Source organism: Candoia aspera, chromosome 1 (genome assembly GCF_035149785.1).
Source record: "Candoia aspera isolate rCanAsp1 chromosome 1, rCanAsp1.hap2, whole genome shotgun sequence".
Taxonomy (NCBI): Eukaryota; Metazoa; Chordata; class Lepidosauria; order Squamata; family Boidae; genus Candoia; species Candoia aspera.
Window position 1 is genome coordinate 247,964,803 of NC_086153.1, and position 20,683 is coordinate 247,985,485.

At 38.0% G+C, this 20,683-nt stretch overlaps 1 protein-coding gene across 1 annotated transcript in view; it reads right to left on the minus strand.

Annotated features, from left to right (window-relative positions):
• Window positions 1-19,719: 19,719 nt before the first annotated feature.
• Window positions 19,720-20,683, minus strand: part of TRIM66 (tripartite motif containing 66) — a 61,668-nt gene continuing 60,704 nt past the window's right edge. The window contains exons 18-19 of the mRNA XM_063317916.1: window positions 20,038-20,256; window positions 19,720-19,779 (exon numbers count right to left, since the gene is read on the minus strand). Coding sequence (XP_063173986.1) covers window positions 19,720-19,779; window positions 20,038-20,256 — 279 coding nt within the window. The remainder of the gene's footprint in view (window positions 19,780-20,037; window positions 20,257-20,683) is intronic.

Genomic DNA, 20,683 nt, shown 5'->3' on the forward strand with positions numbered 1-20,683 from the left:
TAGGGAACCTATTTTCATTAAATCATGTTTTCTTCTAAGATTAATACCTATTATTATCTACTGTAGTAATCTCATTGCATAGATGATAAAGCTGTTATTCCATCTATTCATATCCACACTGCAGCTTTATACAATCCATCTCATTTTACTTTCTGTTTGCTCCCATTTGTTTTCTCGTCTCTCCTCTCCTCTTTTTAACTCTGTCTGACCATTTCAACTTTATCCTGAAATAAACAAGTCCACAGTTGATCCTATTCATGATCCCATTCAAAACGCCCCTGTCCTTATTCAGGAAAATCTATAACCTTGACTGTATTTCCAGTTGACCTGCTGCATCTTCTCTGCACCTCATACCCAATCATTCAGTACCCTCTCAGCAGAGATATATTATTTTACCAAGTTGCAGAAGTCATAACATTTGTGCATAACATTCAAACTAGCCTTCTGCAACATGACCTTTCATATACAAGAGAAACACATCGTATTTATATATAGATATAAATAATTTCAAAGATGGGCAGGAACTGTATAATTCCACCAAAGTAACAGACTAAAATAAATGGAAGATATTCAGATCCAAAGATAAAACAAATTCAAATTTATGTTTGTTTTCTTTTTTTAAAAAAGCTACTGAAGTTTCCAGTGCATGTACCTGTATTAAGCAATACAGTGCACATTTATCTGGGTAATTATTTAAAGAGAACAGCTCTTAAACCCTCCACACAAGTCTGTTTAAATACTTTATATTCCACTAAGTTATTATCTTTTTAAAGGGAAATAAATTAAGATTATTATCTTTGTACTTTTATCTGGAATAAACATAAATGCTGAAAGGTATACAGTAGTTTAGATAAGGAATGTGTCTATGTTTTCAATTTAATTTAGTATCTTATTGTGAAAAAGGGAAAAAGTAGATATAATAAAGATACACTGCTGAAGCAGAAGCCATATTTTGCTAGTTTTGTAATCTAGAAACTATTTAAATTTACAAGTCACAAACTGTAGATATAGAATAATATATGCATTTTTAAAAATATTTTTAAAAGTAGCTACACGGGTCTAATTATAAATATTTATAAAGCTGCCTAGAGTCAGCAGTCATAGTAAATTATAATTATAATTATTTTATTTTGTCAGATAACCATGTTATTATTTGTTTCTTCCGCAAGATGGCACCCTGCTACCATTTTTTTTACAAATTAAATTAACCAGTGTTTTACAGTATATTATGTGGGCGCATTCTTGTTATTTGTACTTCTGAATTCAGTGAACCATCATGTAAGATTACTCTGAAATACATATATTTTATCTATGTAAGAGAAGTAATTCTTGCCAAATCATCAGGAAATCAATTTCTTTATTTCCACAGAAGATGGGAGGTACATCACTGATGTATTTCTTAATTCTTCATGTTCATGATGTGTAAGTTCCTCAGGGGAAAAAGCAGCACTATACAGTTTGAAGTTCAGTAGTGTCTGTGCACCTAACTGACCTTTCTAACCCAAACCCTGTTACATCCCACTCCATCCCACGGCACATGAACGTCTTTTAAAATAAATTGAGTATTCTCATAACCAAGCAATGATTCTACCTACCTACCAAGGTGTTTTGCATGGTATTGCCCTGACAAAACAAACACAGTAACAGTAATGACTAATGCCATCTTAACATTAAATCTCAGTGCTTTATATTATGTCATCCATACAATATTGTGTTTGTTATACTGTACCTCTTGCTGGCCTGATTTATAGATTAGGTTAAACCTGAGAGGCTAGTTCACATAAAACACTAAGCTATAATGCATGGACACACACTAATTCAGAAGGTAAGAAACTATACCATGTCTTAGTACTATGCATAAACCATTGTGTATTGAATCTAGTTTGCCCTTTCAGAAGCTTACAAAATCATTTCCATACAATGTGAACACTTTAAGCATTTTTTTTTCATATTAGGCTCTTAAATTCATAATCATAATAAAAAAACCTTATGGCAAAGTAACTGTGCAAAACATTCTGTAAGCATACCGCTTATAAAATCATGCCTAGGGAGTCTCACTGTTAAATGGAAACAATGATCCACCAAACAAAGGAGTTCACCATGCTCGTGTTTTATACAGTCATGGTTGGTTGCTAGGAGCAGTGCCTTCAATCAAATCTTTCCATCCTTGTCTAGTTAGCTTCCTCAAGTATTTGATGTAGCATTGCTATATTAAAAATCTTTTCCAGTTTGCTTTGTATATATTTAAATTTAACACTAATATGCCAACAAAAGTATGGCTTATTATGGAGACTGAGAAAAGAGATAAAAAATTTATAAGAGTCTTACCATTTTAAGTTTACAGTGGGACCAGATAAAGGACAAATACAGAGCTTATTTCTTCAGACAAACATTTTAATTATGGATTGGAAGGAGGAGTCAACTGTGTCCAAATCATTCCCCATAGGTCTATTTATTTATCAGACTTTATTCTTTGGTAGGGACAGAAGTACTTACCAAAGACTGGGACCTTTATACAGCAAAGAATCTCTATACTAAAGGACAACCCAGAAGAGGAAAGTAGTTAACTTAATAACTAGAAGGAGCTAAATACAATTTATTTTATACTGAAGACAGTGAATGGAATAGGATATGGTCCATTAAATTCCTTAAATCAAGTTAACTTTAATTCATAGGTGATGTTTGACCCACATGAGAATACAGTACATCTGTAAAATAAATATTAATTTATGCTGGAAGAAAAATTGTGGACAGAAGAATACATATGTTCATATGTGGTAGGCAATGCTCAACCATTAAAAATTTCTGAACTGTAATTTTTCAGGATTAATGATCCTATTAGGATTATTCCCAAAGCAATAACCCCAAGATCCCTGTTAGTTCTATTGTCAGTTTCTGATGACTTGCAATTGTTGTTTATTCGTTCAGTCGCTTCCGACTCTTCGTGACTTCATAGATCAGTCCACGCCAGAGCTTCCTGTTGGTTGTCAACACCCCCAGCTCCCCCAGGGTCGAATCCATCACCTCTAGAATGTCATCCATCCATCTTGTCCTTGGTCGGCCCCTCTTCCTTTTGCCGCATCAGCACCTTCTCCAGGGTATCCTGTCTTCTCATTATGTGGCCAAAGTACCTCAGTTTTGCCTTTAATATCATTCCCTCAAGTAAGCAGTCTGGCTTTATTTCCTGGAATATGGAGTGGTTTGATCTTCTTGCAGTCCAGGGCACTCTCAGAATTTTCCTCCAACACCACAGCTCAAAAGCATCTGTCTTCCTTCACTCAGCCTTCGTCATCAAATAAAGAGTAACTGAGTTTTCTCGAGACAGCTGCCTGTCATGTTATGGCCCACTCATGGAATTATGAAAGAGTCCCTCCTTTGGGGAGAGATGGGCAGTGATAAAAATTTAATAAATAAATACATTTCAATCAATCTGTGGCATATAAGGGTATGGAACTTGGCCATAATCAACCATATAAGGATAAGCAGAAATATTAATTACGTATAAGGACGGTCAAAGTTTATAATCTGTATTAATAGTGAAGCTAAAAATATCCAAACTCCTATGATCCATGGTAAGTTATGGATAGATATATTAAAGTAATTTTGAATATGGGAAATACTAGCAATGACCAGTAGTTTCTACATAGCTTTAATATGCTGATCATTCTTTTCTATTTCCTAGAATGTTGTGCTACTTTAATTTTTTTCCTGTTGTTCTTTAGTATTGGTGTATAAGTCTGTTTTAATGTTTTTTTTAAGTCTACAGTAAGATTTCTGCCTCACATAATAACTCTGTTTTCTTTGCACAGAGCATAAATGAAGTATAGAATTCATGACCGCAAGATAATACCTGACTTTAGAAGAGGATCATACAAATTCAAAGATAATGTTATCGAGAGTTGCTAGACTTGAAGGCAAATATTACCTCCATTATCAGATGCAGTCTGTCTCTGGTTGGCTATTGTGATATTGGCTAGACTGGGGTTTAGTCTGATCTAGCAAAGCTTTTCTTAGTACCTGCTGAGTCACATACAAATCCAAGCAGCAAATAAGATTATATAGATAGATCTCTCTCTCTCTCTGTGTGTATGCTGTTTACACTGTGAGAAGACAAAGAGTTAAAAAAAATCCTGGATTTCCCTTTATATAAAATGCAGATGGGTGAAGCTAGTGTTATACGCTCTTGTTTTTTTCAAACTGCTAAAAATTGGTGCCTTAGAAGAACAGAACAATTAAAAATAAAGCAACAGAAGACACATTTTCTCATTTAACTCAGTGTGTTCTGTATAAGGATTCAAGACTGCTGTTTAAAAATAGAATGCATAAAGGGATTAGGCTTATATACCATCTCAGAACACTGCCAAAAGAAAAAAATTACAAGGAGCCAAATGATATGAAAGAACACTTTCCAAATACCACTAAGCTACATAAGCTCATGTTACAAAACTTGATATTCCACATCACTATTTCCTGATCAGGCCATCTTAAACAACAAAGAGACTCAACTCATTTCTTCTTGCTGCTCTGCTCAGCATTACTTATCCAGCCTTTGTAACACCCTGCCTGCTTGCCTTCCTATCAATACACAAACCTATATTGAGGTAACAAGAGCCAGTTTTGCTACATATGTAGTTGCAATAACCATATTTCAAGAAGCTGGAAATATTGTAAAAAGACATTAAATTATTAGGCATGTGGCAATAATATAAGAAAGACAAACTTGGGAGCTGCTCTATAACAAATTTTCCAACATTGGAAGGTAAAGTATTCTCCTGGGAATACAATGTCACTGTAGAAATAATTGATTACACGACAAATCAATCAAAAGTAGAGTAACAGAGATTATATTCTTTGTCCACTATTATTCTTCTCACCTTTTCAGTTGAGTTCAAATTCTTCCCACCTTATCACTGCACTGACTAGATTTCAATCTTACTTTAAACCAAAATTCTGATTAAATAAACCATGATGTCAACAAACTACATGCTCATGCTTGCAGTCTATTTGCTCCTGCTCCCCTCTTCCCTTTCCAAGAGCAGGTAACTATCCAAAAAGTGATAGTTTTACATGGACCTGGATCACATATTATATTAAGCCATAATATATGGTATATCTGTTTTTGCTTTAGTATAGAGCGTGAACTCGAGTATTGTAATTTGAAAACCATAGTTCATGGCTTAATATGCTATATATTAACCAATTCTGGTTTACTCAGTTAATCTTGATTAGCTAAACTATTGCTCAGTATGATGTGTGAACCCAAAAAACTAGGGTCGTAAACAAGCTCTGAATATCAGTTTTATGTAGTGTACTTTAATCTTGGATTTGACCATCACACAAAAGTGGCCTCATTCAGAGCTCTACAGTAGGATTAATATTTGTTTTTAAAGTAATCAAGGCCAAACATTCATGAAGATTTCATTTAACACATAAGCATTTTTGAAGTGTTAAGAATAACATCAAATTAAGCAAAAATGCTTTCATGTATATAAACTTCCATTTTTACACTACAGAACTATTGTTGTTCTAAAGTAAAGAAGCAAAAGTGAATGTAAATTATGATGATCCTGATACCAAGTGTCAATACCACTCTTTGAAAAAATAACCATATTAGATTTAATAATTTAATATAATCCTTGAGAAAAAATTAAGCACGTATTTCTGAGAAAAAACATAACTGTGTTAGATCATTACTGCAATGCTACTTATTTTGTAGAGTTGCATCCAGAGTTTTCATCCCACTGCAGGAATATTCATGAGTGGAATTCCATTCAGAACATTCCCAAGGATCAGAAGGAAAATGAATTTCTCACTCCTATATTGTCCCTAGCATTGTCTCCCACCACCCTCATTATGTCTGAAACCATACAATCTGTCTGCCAATCCTTAAATGCAAATAAATGAATCTCAGGCAGCCCAAGCTGATTTTGAAAATTCCTCTGAACAGAAATCAAAAACCTCTTATACCTAGATTCACACATTGCACTAAACTATAGTAACAATTTCTGAGGTAATCTGTTAGGATATACTTGGTAAAAGAATTTTTTTTTTAATGGAGACCAACTGTGACTTTTAAAAAATCCTTAACTCAATTATTCTTCACAGTTCTTCCGTACTTTGTTAATTGTTTAGCCAGTGTAATTTCCTATACTTTTCAATACAAGTGATACAAAGGTATGGTTTACTTTTCTAACATTTTGCTATATTAAATCTGGTAGCTAACAACCAGACTAGGTTAATTTCTGTTACATGTATCTTAAGAAAGTGCAAATAGGTACAACCCATCAGGGGAGGCAGCCCCACCCCCCCCAAATGAAACAGAATTATTAAAAATATGACAAAATTTTATTCTTATTCCAATTTAGTTTTACATAAATAAAGACAATGTGTTAGATATAATTTAAGCATTAAGGAAGCTTTAATAAAGTAGTATGAGACAGCAGTCAAAAGCATAGTTATCTATTGAACTAAATTATATCCTAATTTGAGTTAGACAGATTTGTTACAGCCTCAGAGATCTTATGGTCTGCATTTTTGCCAGTAACAAAATAGGAAGGCTACACACAAAAGTGATCCTTTATAGAAAACTGAGTTAGTGATGAATTGTGAGTTTTTTATGACACTAGGAATATTTTTGCTAGAAAGCTGGAAGGAATTACATTGCTGGAAAATCCCAGATGGAAAACGAATTATTTTAAATATATATATATGCTGGCATCCAGCATTTTCCTCCAGTTCTGAAGAACAAGATAACACAGCTTTTTTCAGTATTTCAGGTTGCCTATCTTTTTCTAATGGGATTTCCTGCTTCAATTTCAAATACTTGGGGGGCAGAGGGAAATTCACATCTGAAACTTCCCTTGTCACTGCAACTGCTATACCAACTGAATGTCCATAGTTGCACAACTGATAAAAGCATAACAGGAAACAATGACAACACTATAAACATTTAAAATTATGCAGAGTCCATGTTAAAAATTATGACATCAACGATATTGCACTTTAAATGAAACCGTAAGGGGAAAATTGTGATGGTATAACAGTACATACCTGAAGGACCAGGTTAGGGACAGATCATAATGGATAAAAATCTAACTATGTGGTCACTAAGAGTCAGCACCAACTTGATGGCACATAATCAAACAATCAATTAATGGTGTAAATTTACATGATAAATATTAACATATGGAAAGCAGTGGGAAAACATTTCCGTTTTTCACGATTATGTGCCAGTGAAGTAGTAGATGTAGCCATTCTGGAAGCTACAAATTTCAGCAGGACTCACTAAATTGCTACTTATTAAGATGCTCAATTCCATCACCTTTTTTCTTAACAAAGGTTAAGCATTTTTGTCCCACTGCATATGTTTACTGACTTAGAATACCAGGATGCTTGTTACTAGCAATATGAATGAACACTGTATTAATTTTATATACATTTAGGCTTGAATCACATAAAAGCTTATTTAGGAGCAAGTCTCATAGAACTCTGTTCTACTTCTTTGTTTGCCTGGACAAAATTGCAATGTTACTCGGAGAATAAAAGTGCAATGTAGGCTTTTACTGTAGTCGGCACATTTTGCATTTTGTTTTCCTCTGAATGCATTGCTTATGCATCTTTTTCTCTAAGACCACGTGTAGAATACATTTACCAAAATGGGACAATGTTTCATGCAGTTCGTGAATTGAACCCCAAGCCATAAAACGCGTAAGAAGCATGATAGCTTTGAAGTTACCACGGGACTGCTGGGGACTTTTTTCCCTTTTGCTACAACAAACGCACCGCCGCTCTGAAAATTGCTATCCTTATAAAATACCCGAGTAAGAGAGAGGGGTCTCACGCGTATCCACCCCCATGGGACAAAGTGCGGAGATGCTGCTCTCTTTCCCTCCCCCTCCTTGCAACCGGCGGCTCAGGGCGCCCCAATGCAGCGAGCATCCTCGCCGTCGTCATGGCAACTGGACAACTTGCAGCTTGTCTGTGTCGTCCCGGCGGCAGCCGCTCACTAAAACGTCCGAACCTGCCCGCTTTCGACCCTGCACCTCACCAGCACCTCTTCCACCTCTCACCCCGGCAGCTCACCCTCGCTGACCTGCCGGGCGGCGGTCTTCTTCTGACACTCCTCGGCACCATCGCGTTGCAGAAACTTTTTACCACACTCAAGCAGCCTGAGAGCCGCAGATGGTACAGGGGCCGCGCGCGGACAAACTAGGTCACGAAGCGGAGTCGTTCCTTATTCTTCCCGCCCCCTGGTGGGCCTGGCCAGCAGCTGAAAAGGAAGATTATTTTTCTTCGTCCACCTCCCTTCTTCGTCTTTTTTTGTGAGTCAGAAGAGATTATTGGGGGTACAGGAGCTGACTTTCTGTTTCTCCAACAGGGGTATCATTTTCAAAAATCTTGAGCCACCACGGGATTACGGGAAAGAGTAAATGGAATTTTTCAGTCCAGGTGTGGTAGCCTTATGACCCAATCCTATCAATAGTTGTCATTTTTCCGAGCTGATGCAAATTATTTTGAAAAGAGTAGGCTGATCGAGTGGCATGTTACTCTCAGTTAAATATCCCGAATTCCTTTTTGTCATCTTGATACTGAAGTTTAAATGTGTTGCAGGAGGGAGAAGATTCCTTAATTTCTTTGACGCATTTCTCTGAAATACTGGTAACAGTGAGCCTTAAAAAAGGAATATGCAAAAATATAACAGGGAAACCTAATGGTGCATTAATAGGAATTACGGTTTTTGTTTGTTTAACTGTGTCCTGAATTGCCTATTATAAGTCAACTCAAGATGTTTTCAGAATCAAAACAGCATCTCCACCTTTTGCCATTTTGTAATGCTTCTATGCATTACAGCAGTGTTTACAATGGAAAACTTTACAATCATATCTATTGGCCACACTGTCACTTTTAATAGTATCCCAGATTTTCAGAGCTAATCAACCCAGTTTTCTTGCTTATCTTTTGTTTCTAAAGATATGGACTTCTTCACTTTTTTAACAGTGAAATACTCTTGCAAGCAAACTGGTCAATATTAATATAGTGCAGTTTTCTAAAAAAGTGAGGTGGGATGAATAGGTTTGCTATGGGAATAATTATGGTGCCCTTGCAACTTTTTTAATAGGATTCATGATCTTGTCATGCTATTGCAAAAATGAAATAGCCACATCAAAAAATATATACTACCATTCAAGATGGTTAAATTCAAATATATCAAAATAGCATGTGATACAATCCTTTTTTAACAGTATCAGATCTAAGTACTACTAAGGGAATAAGTCAGCCATTCTTCCCCCAGAGGTGAGGCAAGCCCCCTCTCTCCTGACTTTCCAGACAAAGTTAAAGACCTGGCTCTGCCATTTTGCTTGGGGCGGGAAGGGGATGGCTGGAGCCTTAAAGTGGTCCTCATACATGCATGAATTGAATTAGAACTTTTAATTGCCATCTGGATTCTATTTCATATTTATATTTTGTATTTGTATTTATATTTTATGTGGTTTGATTGTATTTTAATTTTTTAGCTTTATTATAAACTGCCCAGAGTCCCTCTCTTGGGGGGAGATGGGCGGTGGCAAAATTTGATAAATAAATAAATAACCCTTTCCCTGAGCAATTGGAACATTAGTACCCCAGGGAGAGGCTGATCTTAATGTGGTAGGTCTTCATATACATTATTTAAGCATGCCAGCTTGGTTCACATTACACCAAGCCATGATTTATTGTATAAATTACAGTGAGCTAGGTTCACTCATTGCACTCTTCCATCTGTTTACAGACTTCAGTGGTTAGGTTCCCATAACACACTGAGCAAAAAACAAACAAATAACAGTATTGTATCATGTGATGTGTAAACTCCAAAGTAGCTTCATAAATGCAGAATATCCCAGAAAACAGCTGCAACTGAACAGGGGAGAAGGCAGATCATTAAACTTAATATACTGTATAACATCTGAGCTGATCATTTGCCATTTAGAGACTGACAGTGGCTTTGCATGCCAGCAATGCTTACAGTGATTGTTATATCTGGCACTGAAAATCCATTCATCTATCCACTGGCAAATTAGAATGTATCTGCTTTGAGAATGCAAACTATGTTGACCAGCATAGTAAAGCATTACCATAAGCACCGAACAATGGATTGAGGTACCGTGATCATTTTCAAAGTCAAAACTATTGAGAACCATGACTGAAAGTTAAACATTCTATTTACTATAGATCAATGGAACGTTCAAGATAATTATAGTTATAATTTAATAAAACCCTTGTGTTCTCTAGCTATAGTAACAGTCACTACACTGTAAACTTCAATTACTTATGATGCAATCTTACATACACTTATCTGGGGATAAATTTCATTAATCTCAGTGGAGCTTACTTATTAGTAAATACACTGTATATAGGATAGCAACCTATTAAAATGCCTAAACATTTGGAAGCATACAGTGAGGGTAAGGGGAAATTCCTGCTGTGGGAACAGAAATCCACTCACCTTACATTGGAATAAGGTTCAGTATTCCAGAAGGTGAGAATATCCCCTTCCACTGAATTTTGAATATCACCATTTCTGATATCAGATGTACATAGTAATCCATTTCTTATTTTGTGTGAATATCAATTGTATCTCCTGTATGGAATGTAGTGGGCATTGCTAGACCTCATTGCTAACAAATATTAGCATATACTGTATATCAAACTGAAAGATGAATCTCTGATGTTCAGAAAATATTGTGAACTGATATAGTATTATTTATGTGATTCAGACAAATTTCTAGTGCTTTACTAGAAAATATTACATTTAGAGTATAGAATAGGATTAATGAAAAGGGAGTCCCTAAAAGAAGTGAAATAAACTAAAGATGATAACGATAACAACCTTCTATTTTCCTCTGTGTATACCTTATTTTCAGAATGCCTGACTTTAAGGAATGGTTCTGGTGGTACCAGGGATTATGTGATTCAGCCTCCAGGGTAAACACTATTGAGGACTAGTTCCAGTATAATTTTAGAATTTTTCCTATTTTATTACCTGACTCTGTAAGATACTATAGTTATAAATAAATGCTATAATTGCCTTTTTCTGTGTTAGTATTTTATAGCATGTTGATCTAGATGTTATTAGTTTCTGTAATTAGCCACAATGCTAAGTTTATTTTCATAAATTTGAATCCTTATTTGAGAAGCACCAAAAACACTTGGTTCCTCATCTCATACTTCTATTTACTCTTGAAAAAAGAGGATAGGTGGTTTTAAAATCCAGGGTTTTCATAATGCAGCTGAGAGCACTTCTATAGTACCATCATTTCTACTTCCAAAGAACCCAGAAGCATTCTGCGTTTCCCCAAGGAAGTCCCAATCTTAAGATGCTGTGACCAGGCCTTTGGCAGCTGAACCCCTAAGCGAGGCAGGAGCCTCTGCAGTGGCGGGGGGGAGCAAGGGACCCAAGGTGGCAGGCGCATCCTTGGATAGCAGCCCTGCCCTTTTGTATGTGCATACAACATCAGTGCACCTACAAAGGCACTTCACCTAAGGAAAATATTACATTACTTTGCAAACAGAAATGTAAATATGTATTTCTAACTTTCAAAAAATATATAGCTAAAACAAACAGTTACTATAGCTATTTTCTACACCTTGTGTATGTTTTTGTCATACTTACACTAGCTTTCCTATACTCATAATCAAATGCATGCAAATAAATTGCACAAATTTAACTTTTATAACCACAAAAGAGAATAAATAAGAGTAGCATCACAGAGCCCTCTACAGTGTCATCTTGACCATTTAATCCTATGCATAACTACTTAGAAATAAGACACACTACCATGTATATATAGCTGAAAAGATCATTAGAGAATATAAAATTCTCATCAAAATGAAACCCATCTAAAGGTAGGCAAAAATAAACATGTCAACTTTCTTGAGGAGACTATTGCATAATTCAGGTGCTGCAGTTGAAAACCTCACCCTTGCATTTCTTTTGTGAGGAGTAAGAGGCCCCAGAAACAAAGACTTGAGCTGGTTCATGTGGAAAGAGGTAATTCCTGAAATAAATCATTGTAAAGACTGAAAAGCCCCCAAATGTTATTTTATCCAGAACACCTCTAAATAAATACATAAGAACCGTCTGCAAAGTAAACCCACATCTTACTTTTCAGTACAATGTATGAAAGCTATTCTTAAAGGTATAATCAATCACTTTGCTCCTCAGCATAATTTTTTTTAATATTTCTTTTGAAGAAATGACAGTTATGCAGCTGTTTATAACTCATGAAAGCCTTTCCTTTATGCTCAGTTATTTAGAAACTCAAAACTGACCAGCTGGCTTCATCAAATTCTTATCTATAGGACTGGATAAGAATTATTAGCATATATCTTTTTTATATTTTTTCCCTTATTGTTTAAATGACACACTGAACCACATATTAGCTAACCACATTTTAGCCTACTGTGTTGGGTAAATGCTGAAAATTGGTTAATTCTATGAATCAGTTATGGAATTAACCATGGATAAGTGTATTATGGAAATATTACATGGCATGGTTTTCCCCCAAGAATCCTAGCAAACATACATGCTAAGTGTTAGTTCTGTAGAATCTACTAATCCTGCTTCAAGAATTAACATTCTCAATCAGGGAGAAGGAATGGTCATAATACTATGCTATGACTGTTCACAAAACCCAAACCATAGTTCATCAAGGTTTGATGAATCATAGTTCAGTTGAATTTACTTAATTACTTGGGACTGCCCAATATACTGAACACAAACTCCCCAATTACATTAATCTAGTTGTTGTAACTTGTTGGTTGCATAGAAAACATTTATATGTCATCATTTACCAGATAGATGGTCTATTCATGATAAGAACCAAAAACTTACACTAGCTGAAACTCAAAAAGTATTACTCAGTATTACCATAAAACAGTCCAATTAAACAATAAGAGCAAATATTAATAAACAGAAGCTTCAGTATGTCCTAAAGCTAATTGTCATTCTGGATTTAGCACAAGGAAAACACAGGTACTATTGGCTATGCCTACAGAACATAGTGAACAACCCAGTGTGCAAGTTATTACATATATATGTTATTATGCATGGATGGTTTCCCATAGTTTTTAGTGTTTATATGGCCAGAAAAGTTTCATTGTAGTTGACATAGCATCTTGCTTTCATGAAATGATTTAGTGATGCCTGCTATTTCATAGATCAGAGTTACTCAACCTAGGGTTCCACAAGAGGTCACTGAGGGTTCCCTGGGAGATCACAATTTAAAAAATTATTTCAAATTCAGGCAACTTGACATTAAAGACGTAAGTTTCAGTCTTTATTTTTAGTTTAAGAACACTGTTAATACCTGTAATACAAGCCTACCTATGAAACAAATATAATTTAGCAACTTCTGGCCTTTATTTGAGTCTGCAAGTACAGAAGTTTCCCGAGGCCTGAAAAATATTTCAAGGGTCCCTCCAGAGTCAAAAAGTTAAGACTGTCATAGATTATGACAGAGGGTGATATTTATTTCTGCTGACTGAAGCTGCTTCTGCTGATGGAATGGAATAAACAGGATTTTCCCCCTTTGTGGCCCAACAGATACTGCAAAAACTGCTCTGGAGGTTTTTCTAGATCTTACATATTTTGGGAATAGATGTAGGGGGTTATGAAGAGTTGAAGAAAATCTACCCATATGACATTCACTTTCATCAAATTTTCCACTCTCAAATAATAGACCAGTTCCTATTTTGGTAAGCTGTACCAAAGTTGGGTGTGTTTGTTTTTTAAAGGTGGGATGACCCTTGTGTTTCTTTGGTAATATGCTTGATATTAGAGGAAATTCATTTTTTACTTTAACTCTTTAAAGTCTTTTCAAATCAGCAAAACCTTTCTCAGGTCTGTTTATTGGCTTTTCTAGTCAAGACAATGTAGATTTGAGAGAATGTTTTTATCTTGTTTATCAAGTGCACCTAGAAACAAACATCACTGTTGAGGCTAATGGCTGACTCACAGAACAAACATTCCATTTGTTTGCAATGAACTGTGTCTGTAACTACAGATGACCCAGCATGCACTTCAGGGCAACCTGGAAGTTTCAGCTGCTGCTGAATACAAGGGCTGAGTTATATGAACAGGTTGAGTTGCCAAAAACATTTCAGTGCATCTTATACCAGCACTGGATTCCTATTATCTCCTCTTCAAAGAGCTATGTACTAACTCGCTTTTACCTCATCTTCTACATACATCTATACAGTCCTAGTCATATAGACTCATACTTGGGAGTAAATTCACCACACTCAATGAAGTTTACTTCTAAGGCAAAGTAGACTTACAGCTTCTATTCTAAACACAATTACTAGAAAGTAAATCCCATTGAACATAGAACAAGTACACAAACTGAGACCTCAAGGCCTTATATAGCCCCTAATGTTGCTCCAGGAGTTGCCACCAAATGGTAATTTTTAATTTACAAAAGAAGAAATGTATTAGATGCATGGAGAGTAATCATATTGACTGAGGCTGCTAGATTTGGGCTGCAACACTAGATGGAAGCAAAGAAATAGGACAGTTCCAAACTGCAGCCTAAGCTGCTTGTCTCCTGTGCTGCTCCTGGCTGTTTCTAAAGCTCACTTCAGAAACTCCAGTCTGGATTGCAGTGGGTGGACAATGGGACAGGCTGGTGCTCAGGCGAGACTACAGTCTAATTGGTCATCCACCTGCTCCTTGCCCTTCCCAACTGGATAGGGAAGGCAAACCTCACTGGCTGGCTTCTGTGTGGATTAGTCTATCAGTTCCTACCTTTTCCTTTCAGGGATTATTCCCTCCTCGTTACTTCCTGTGCCTTTCCTTTTCCTTATATTTACATACATGGATGCCTACACACACACACACACACACACACACACACACACACATACACAGCCTTCCCATATTATATCCTTTGACACTAACAGACTCTTTCTATTTTTTTTCCCCTTTTGGTACCATTGTGGCTCCAATGCCACAATAATCAAAAGCAATAAGGAACAGGATGTTCTTTCATTTCTACTTTCCACTGTAGGTCCATGAAAACTGTGTAGCGATGTTGAGCTGATTGTTTAGCTTCATAGAAACAAAGTTGCAATGCTCCTACTTGTAATCTAAATAAATAAAAGGAAGGAGAGGTAAGCTTTGCAGTACAGGTAGTCCTTGACCTATGACCATTTGTTCAGTGACCATTCAAAGTTACGACAGTGCTGAACGAATGGTGGTTATGACCAGTCCTTGGAGTTCCAGCTGTCCTAAGCACCCCCACTGTCACATGATCACAATCTGGGCGCTTGGCAACCCGTTGGCACTTAGGACCAGTTGCCAAGTGCCCCGTGAGCATGTGATCATCATTTGCAACCTTCCCTGCCAGCTTCCCAGAAAGTCAATGGGAAGCCGGCAGGGAAGGTTGCAAGTTGCCAAGGTAAGTCTCCCCCACCTGCACACCCTCCCCCAGCCCCTCTGTGCTTGTGCCATGCCAGCCACTTGTGCACCCCGCGCACCCTCCCCAACCCACACCGCATTCCTGCGCAACATCCTGGACTCATGCAGTACCTCTCATGCACCCGCTCCCCCCCTCGTGCCCCTTCCCTAAGCCTCGCTGACCCTCATGGCAAGTCTCACGCATCCTCCTCAACTCACAGTGCTTCTCACACACTCCTTCACATCTTTGCACACCTTCTCTGACCCTCCCTGACCCACGTGGAGCCTGTCATGCATCCCCTTGCACCCTCACATACCCTCCCGATCTGCACGGGCCCATTGCACTCCTGCATGGACCCTCCCTGACCTGCGTGGTGCTGCTCACGCACCCCCTCGCACCCTTGCACACCCTCCCCAACCCACACGGTGCCTCTTACCCGCCCTCGCACACCATCACTGACCCACCTCAGGCTCCCCCTCGCTCCCTCCCCCACCCGGCAGCAGCCACTTACCTGCCTGCCAGCCTGAGACTTGCAACTTCCTGCCAGCTTCTCCACTGGCTTCAGTTGTGAGAAGCCAGCAGGAACTTGTGTCACCTAACAACCATGGGATTCAGTTAATGACTAAGCGTCCCCCATTTGGGGAGATGGCTGGTGATATAAATTTAATAAATAAATAAGCAACCAGGACTGCAGGGATTGCCGTTGCTATGCAATGCAGTCGTGCTTTACAACCACATCACTTAGCGACAGAAATTCTGGTCCCAATTGCTGTCATAAGTTGAGGACTACCTGTACTATGGGCAAGAGTTGGGAAAGCAAGGGAAGCATGCTTCACCCAGCTGGGAAGAAACCAAAAGAGTGCCCACTGAGAGATGTAAGGGCTGACTGAAGCTTGAGCTTCTAGGGTTGAGGATAGTTCATTGACTTAATGGGCCATCACTGGACCATTGCAAGGTTATTTAAAACAACAACAACTGCCAACCAGCTGAGAACATAGCTGCCTAGCAGTCCAGGGCAGCAACCAACCTCTGGAGGGGAGGGAGCATGCTAGGCATGGCAGCCAATTGGAGCTGGGAGAGATACTAGAATGGAGACCCTCCATTCTGAAGGGCTTAAGACTGCTCAGGTTGGAAACCTGCAGTTTCAGACTGAAGCTGGAAAACATGGGCGGGGTTTTGACAGGCTGCTCACCACATTCTGAGTGTGGTGTATTCTGAATACAAGGGCTGAGTTATATGAACAGGTTGAGTTGCCAAAAACATTTCAGTGCATCTTATACCAGCACTGGATTCCTATTATCTCCTCTTCAAAGAGCTATGTACTAACTGGCTTTTACCTCATCTTCTACATACATCTATACAGTCCTAGTCATATAGACTCATACTTGGGAGTAAATTCACCACACTCAATGAAGTTTACTTCTAAGGCAAAGTAGACTTACAGCCAAAGGCAAGATGGATGGATGATATTCTAGAAGTGACAGACTTGTCCCTGGGGGAGCTGGGGGTGTCAACGACTGACAGGAAGCTCTGGCGTGGGCTAGTCCATGAAGTCACGAAGAGTCGGAAGCGACTAAACGAATAAACAACAACCAGTGCATTGCAAATGCACTCTGTGCCCACATTTACCAGCTTCTGTGGAAGCCTTGAAAAGTTGGACTAGTTTAAGTCACCCAGTGCTTTCTCTGCTCATTACAATCTATTGCTGTCAAACAAAAGTTAGATATTTTTTTTGTACTAGTCAGTGGGAGCATAAAGTTTGGATCCTCAGAATCTTGCTTTGAATCTGACCCCAAATTAAATTGGGCATAAATCAAATTAGGAAGCTTGCCAAACCATACAACTAGAACCTGTGCTCTATGTACTATACTTCTACTAATTATTAACAGAATATTAATTAAGGGCCATCTATACTTGCCTAGGCATGGGGATGGTCCACTGACTGTTTTTCTAGGACAGAACTGCCCAGGGTTGTCCTGAACCCATCCTCAGTCTCCCACAAAGAAAACATCTGCCCGTCTTTTTTCCCTCCATGTCAACAGCAGCATTTTCTCACTTCTGCCAGGATAAGCTATGCCAAGCAGTCCATGTGCTGTGCTCCATTTTGTTGTAGGCGATGCCTTTGCTCCAAACAGCTACTGTGTGTATGATGGGCAAGCCCCCTCCCCTCTGGAACTGATTGCTGCCCTCCATGCCCATCATCTCCTGGGTTACCAAGCTGCCTGCCCCCAGCCTCAGAAGGAACCTTTCCATGGTAAAGCTACCTTTTCCCCCCACTGATGAAGCCATTTTTTTTTTAATTTGTTCACTGGTGGAACATTGAAACGTTGGACGTTGCTTTCCCTTTTTCTTTTAACTGGTCCCAGGTAAGTGCTGAAGCTACTTGCTGCCAGCATTCCCTTGTAATAATTATCAATTTAGGAAATTTGGGAGCTGGGTGAAGTTGACAAGAGTTCACCCATTTCTTTTTTTAGATCAGGTGACTGGAAGAACTGTGAAACTGTGGGTTCCTGTCCTCCCCCCTCCGCCTTGATGGATTCCTGAAATGCTCAGAATGGGCAAGCAACTCCTATATTGAGACAGGACTAGACTACAGTAGATGACTTCTAAGATCCATTCCAACTCTGTATTTCTGTGGTTCTATGATCACTGGACATTGTTTCCTCATGCAAATGGAAACATGTATCCTCAAAGACCCACCCACAGAAAACAAAGTGACCAGTGGTTGCTTTTGCAGCATGGGTGGGAGGGGCAAAGAAGCATGGGAATCCACCAATCAGAGGCCATGGAATATGCTATCAGGATGGAACACCTGGCCAGCAAAATTGCCAAAGCTTGAAATCTGGACAGCAAGTTCTTAAGATGGCTTCCTTTCCAGCCAGTAGCAGCACCACATGCAAGCAGCTTAAGGCTGCTGGGCAGAATTGCCCTAAGAACTTTACCTGCCAGGAAATAATGTAGCATAACAATTTACATTTTTTTCAGAGACTAGTTTATTATACAATTGGAAAAGAGACATTTCTACAGAGTTTATGCTGAATAATATTCACATCAATAATGGAGAAAATTTTCCAAATTTCCTAATAACTCTACAAACTCTCACTTAAAGTGCCTTCCACTGAAACATTCATGGATACAATATTGAATGGATTCATAAAGACTGTGCTGAAAAGCCCTCTTCATTTAGAGTATTGTCTAGTACATCTGGGAAATCATTAGCCTTTGAGTGATTAAAGCACCCTCGCTTTAAGAGATGATAACTGGGAAAGATAAAACGTCCACCACCCATAACTCCAATCATACCCAGTCCCCACTAACTGTATGAATTACATAATTCACTTGGGTTTGAGCATGAGGCATATGGAAAGCTACATGAACACAGCATGATTGGGACTCAATATATTTCAAACTGGACTCCATACTGATCAAGACAGGGCAAGAAATGACCCTCAAATCTCAAAAGTATTCTTTCCCCCTATCGCTCCAGTGGTTACATAGACCCACACTTGCTGATTGGCTCTGGTAATATCCTCCCTATTTACAGTAAAATCAGACAGAATTAACATTATCTAAACACAGCTGCAGTGTGAGTTCTTGGTATCAGAAAGGTATTCAAACCTCCCCATTTCTCATGGAGTAATATTCTTGCATGAAGTGCTTTCAGTTTATTTCTTCTAGAGTCACATTCTGGAATTCTATTAAGTAGAAAATCAAGAACTCCTGTTTCACTTAGCCTCTTAGGACATAGTCAACCACCCACCATTTAGCCAACAATGTAACATGCCTAGCAGTGGCATGGCAAGGTGGAACTCAGTTTGCTTAATGTAGGAGAGGATAGGCTTAGACAGTGTTACCTATAGTAAAACAGTTAATAATTTTATTTCCAGGATAACCAAGTGGGAAATATGTCTGGTGTAGTGTAAACTGCCAGGTAGCTATGCTACCTAAAATCTATAAATTAACAGAATTTATAAAATAGTTTTAAGAATAGCATACCAAATCTTCTATTTTTATTACTAATCACCATTTCATGATTGAAACTTCTGTGTAAATGCAAATCATTAAACATAACAGATAACTGGGAGGCTACCCTTTAAAATACATTAATGTTTAGCATGTAACCTCCCTACACAGAAATAAGGTCAATCAATCAATCAGTCTGAAATTCATATTAAGCATTTAAATAAACATTTTCTAACTCCTCTTACACAGTCAGTTCCTTTGATTTTTGTTGTTGTTTTTGTTGTGGTGGTGGTTCATAGCATACCAAGCAACACTCCAGAAGTCATACCTGAGAGAGACCTTTAGCTGGCCAAAACACGGGTCTTTTAGGTTTTTCATTTTCCTGTGCAGAAAGGGAAACACACAAATGAATTACAAAGGCATCTCATCTTTTCCATAATTATTGCACGCTCTCTTACATTTGGCATGCGGGTGTGCCTGAATACTGAAGTCCATTATGAGAATATATAGAAAGGAGCACCCTCACCCTAAGGAGGGAATATATTCCAAGTACAAGGTTAATTCTCTGTACCAACAGTTTTGAACAGAATTAGCTTTGTGGCCATTTAGATATGACAGGAGTTTGCTCTTGAATTCTTACAGCATGCCGTCGTCGTCTTTTAGGCTGGATGCACTCTTGCCTATATGAAGGCCAGTGGAATCCTTTGGGAGTTGCTTGACTATTCTCATGCTCCACCTCCTCTAAATCAGAATCATCTTGTTGCACCAAGGGGAACTGCTTCTCTGGATAAATTTCCTTGAGCTTGCTTTCAAAGAATATTTCCAGGCACCTCCCAGCCTCAGCAACTTCTGAATCAGGCTGCAAAAGAAACTCCATAATTAATTAGGTCATAATGTTGTTCAGGGCAATGAGCCTTTATTATTTTATCTATTAAGGGTATTTGTTTTATAAAACTAAGTCACTTTACAGCTACGTAAATAAAGCAAGGAGATTAATTTCAATATAGAATTAGGAGGAAGAGGAGAAGGAAGGTCAAAGGCAGTAGCATGTCAAAATAAATAATGCCACACATTACATATAATGTGCCCAGAGTCATTGGGAGTTGGGTAGCATATAAATTTAATAAATTATTATTATTATTATATAATGTATATATTGAATATAATTTTGAATGATCGGTACATCAAAATGGTGATAAGAAGGGTAGATTCATGTTAACCTAGGAAATGAATGGAACCTGTACACTAAAACAGAGCACAGATTTAATCATTTTTCTAGATTCCTT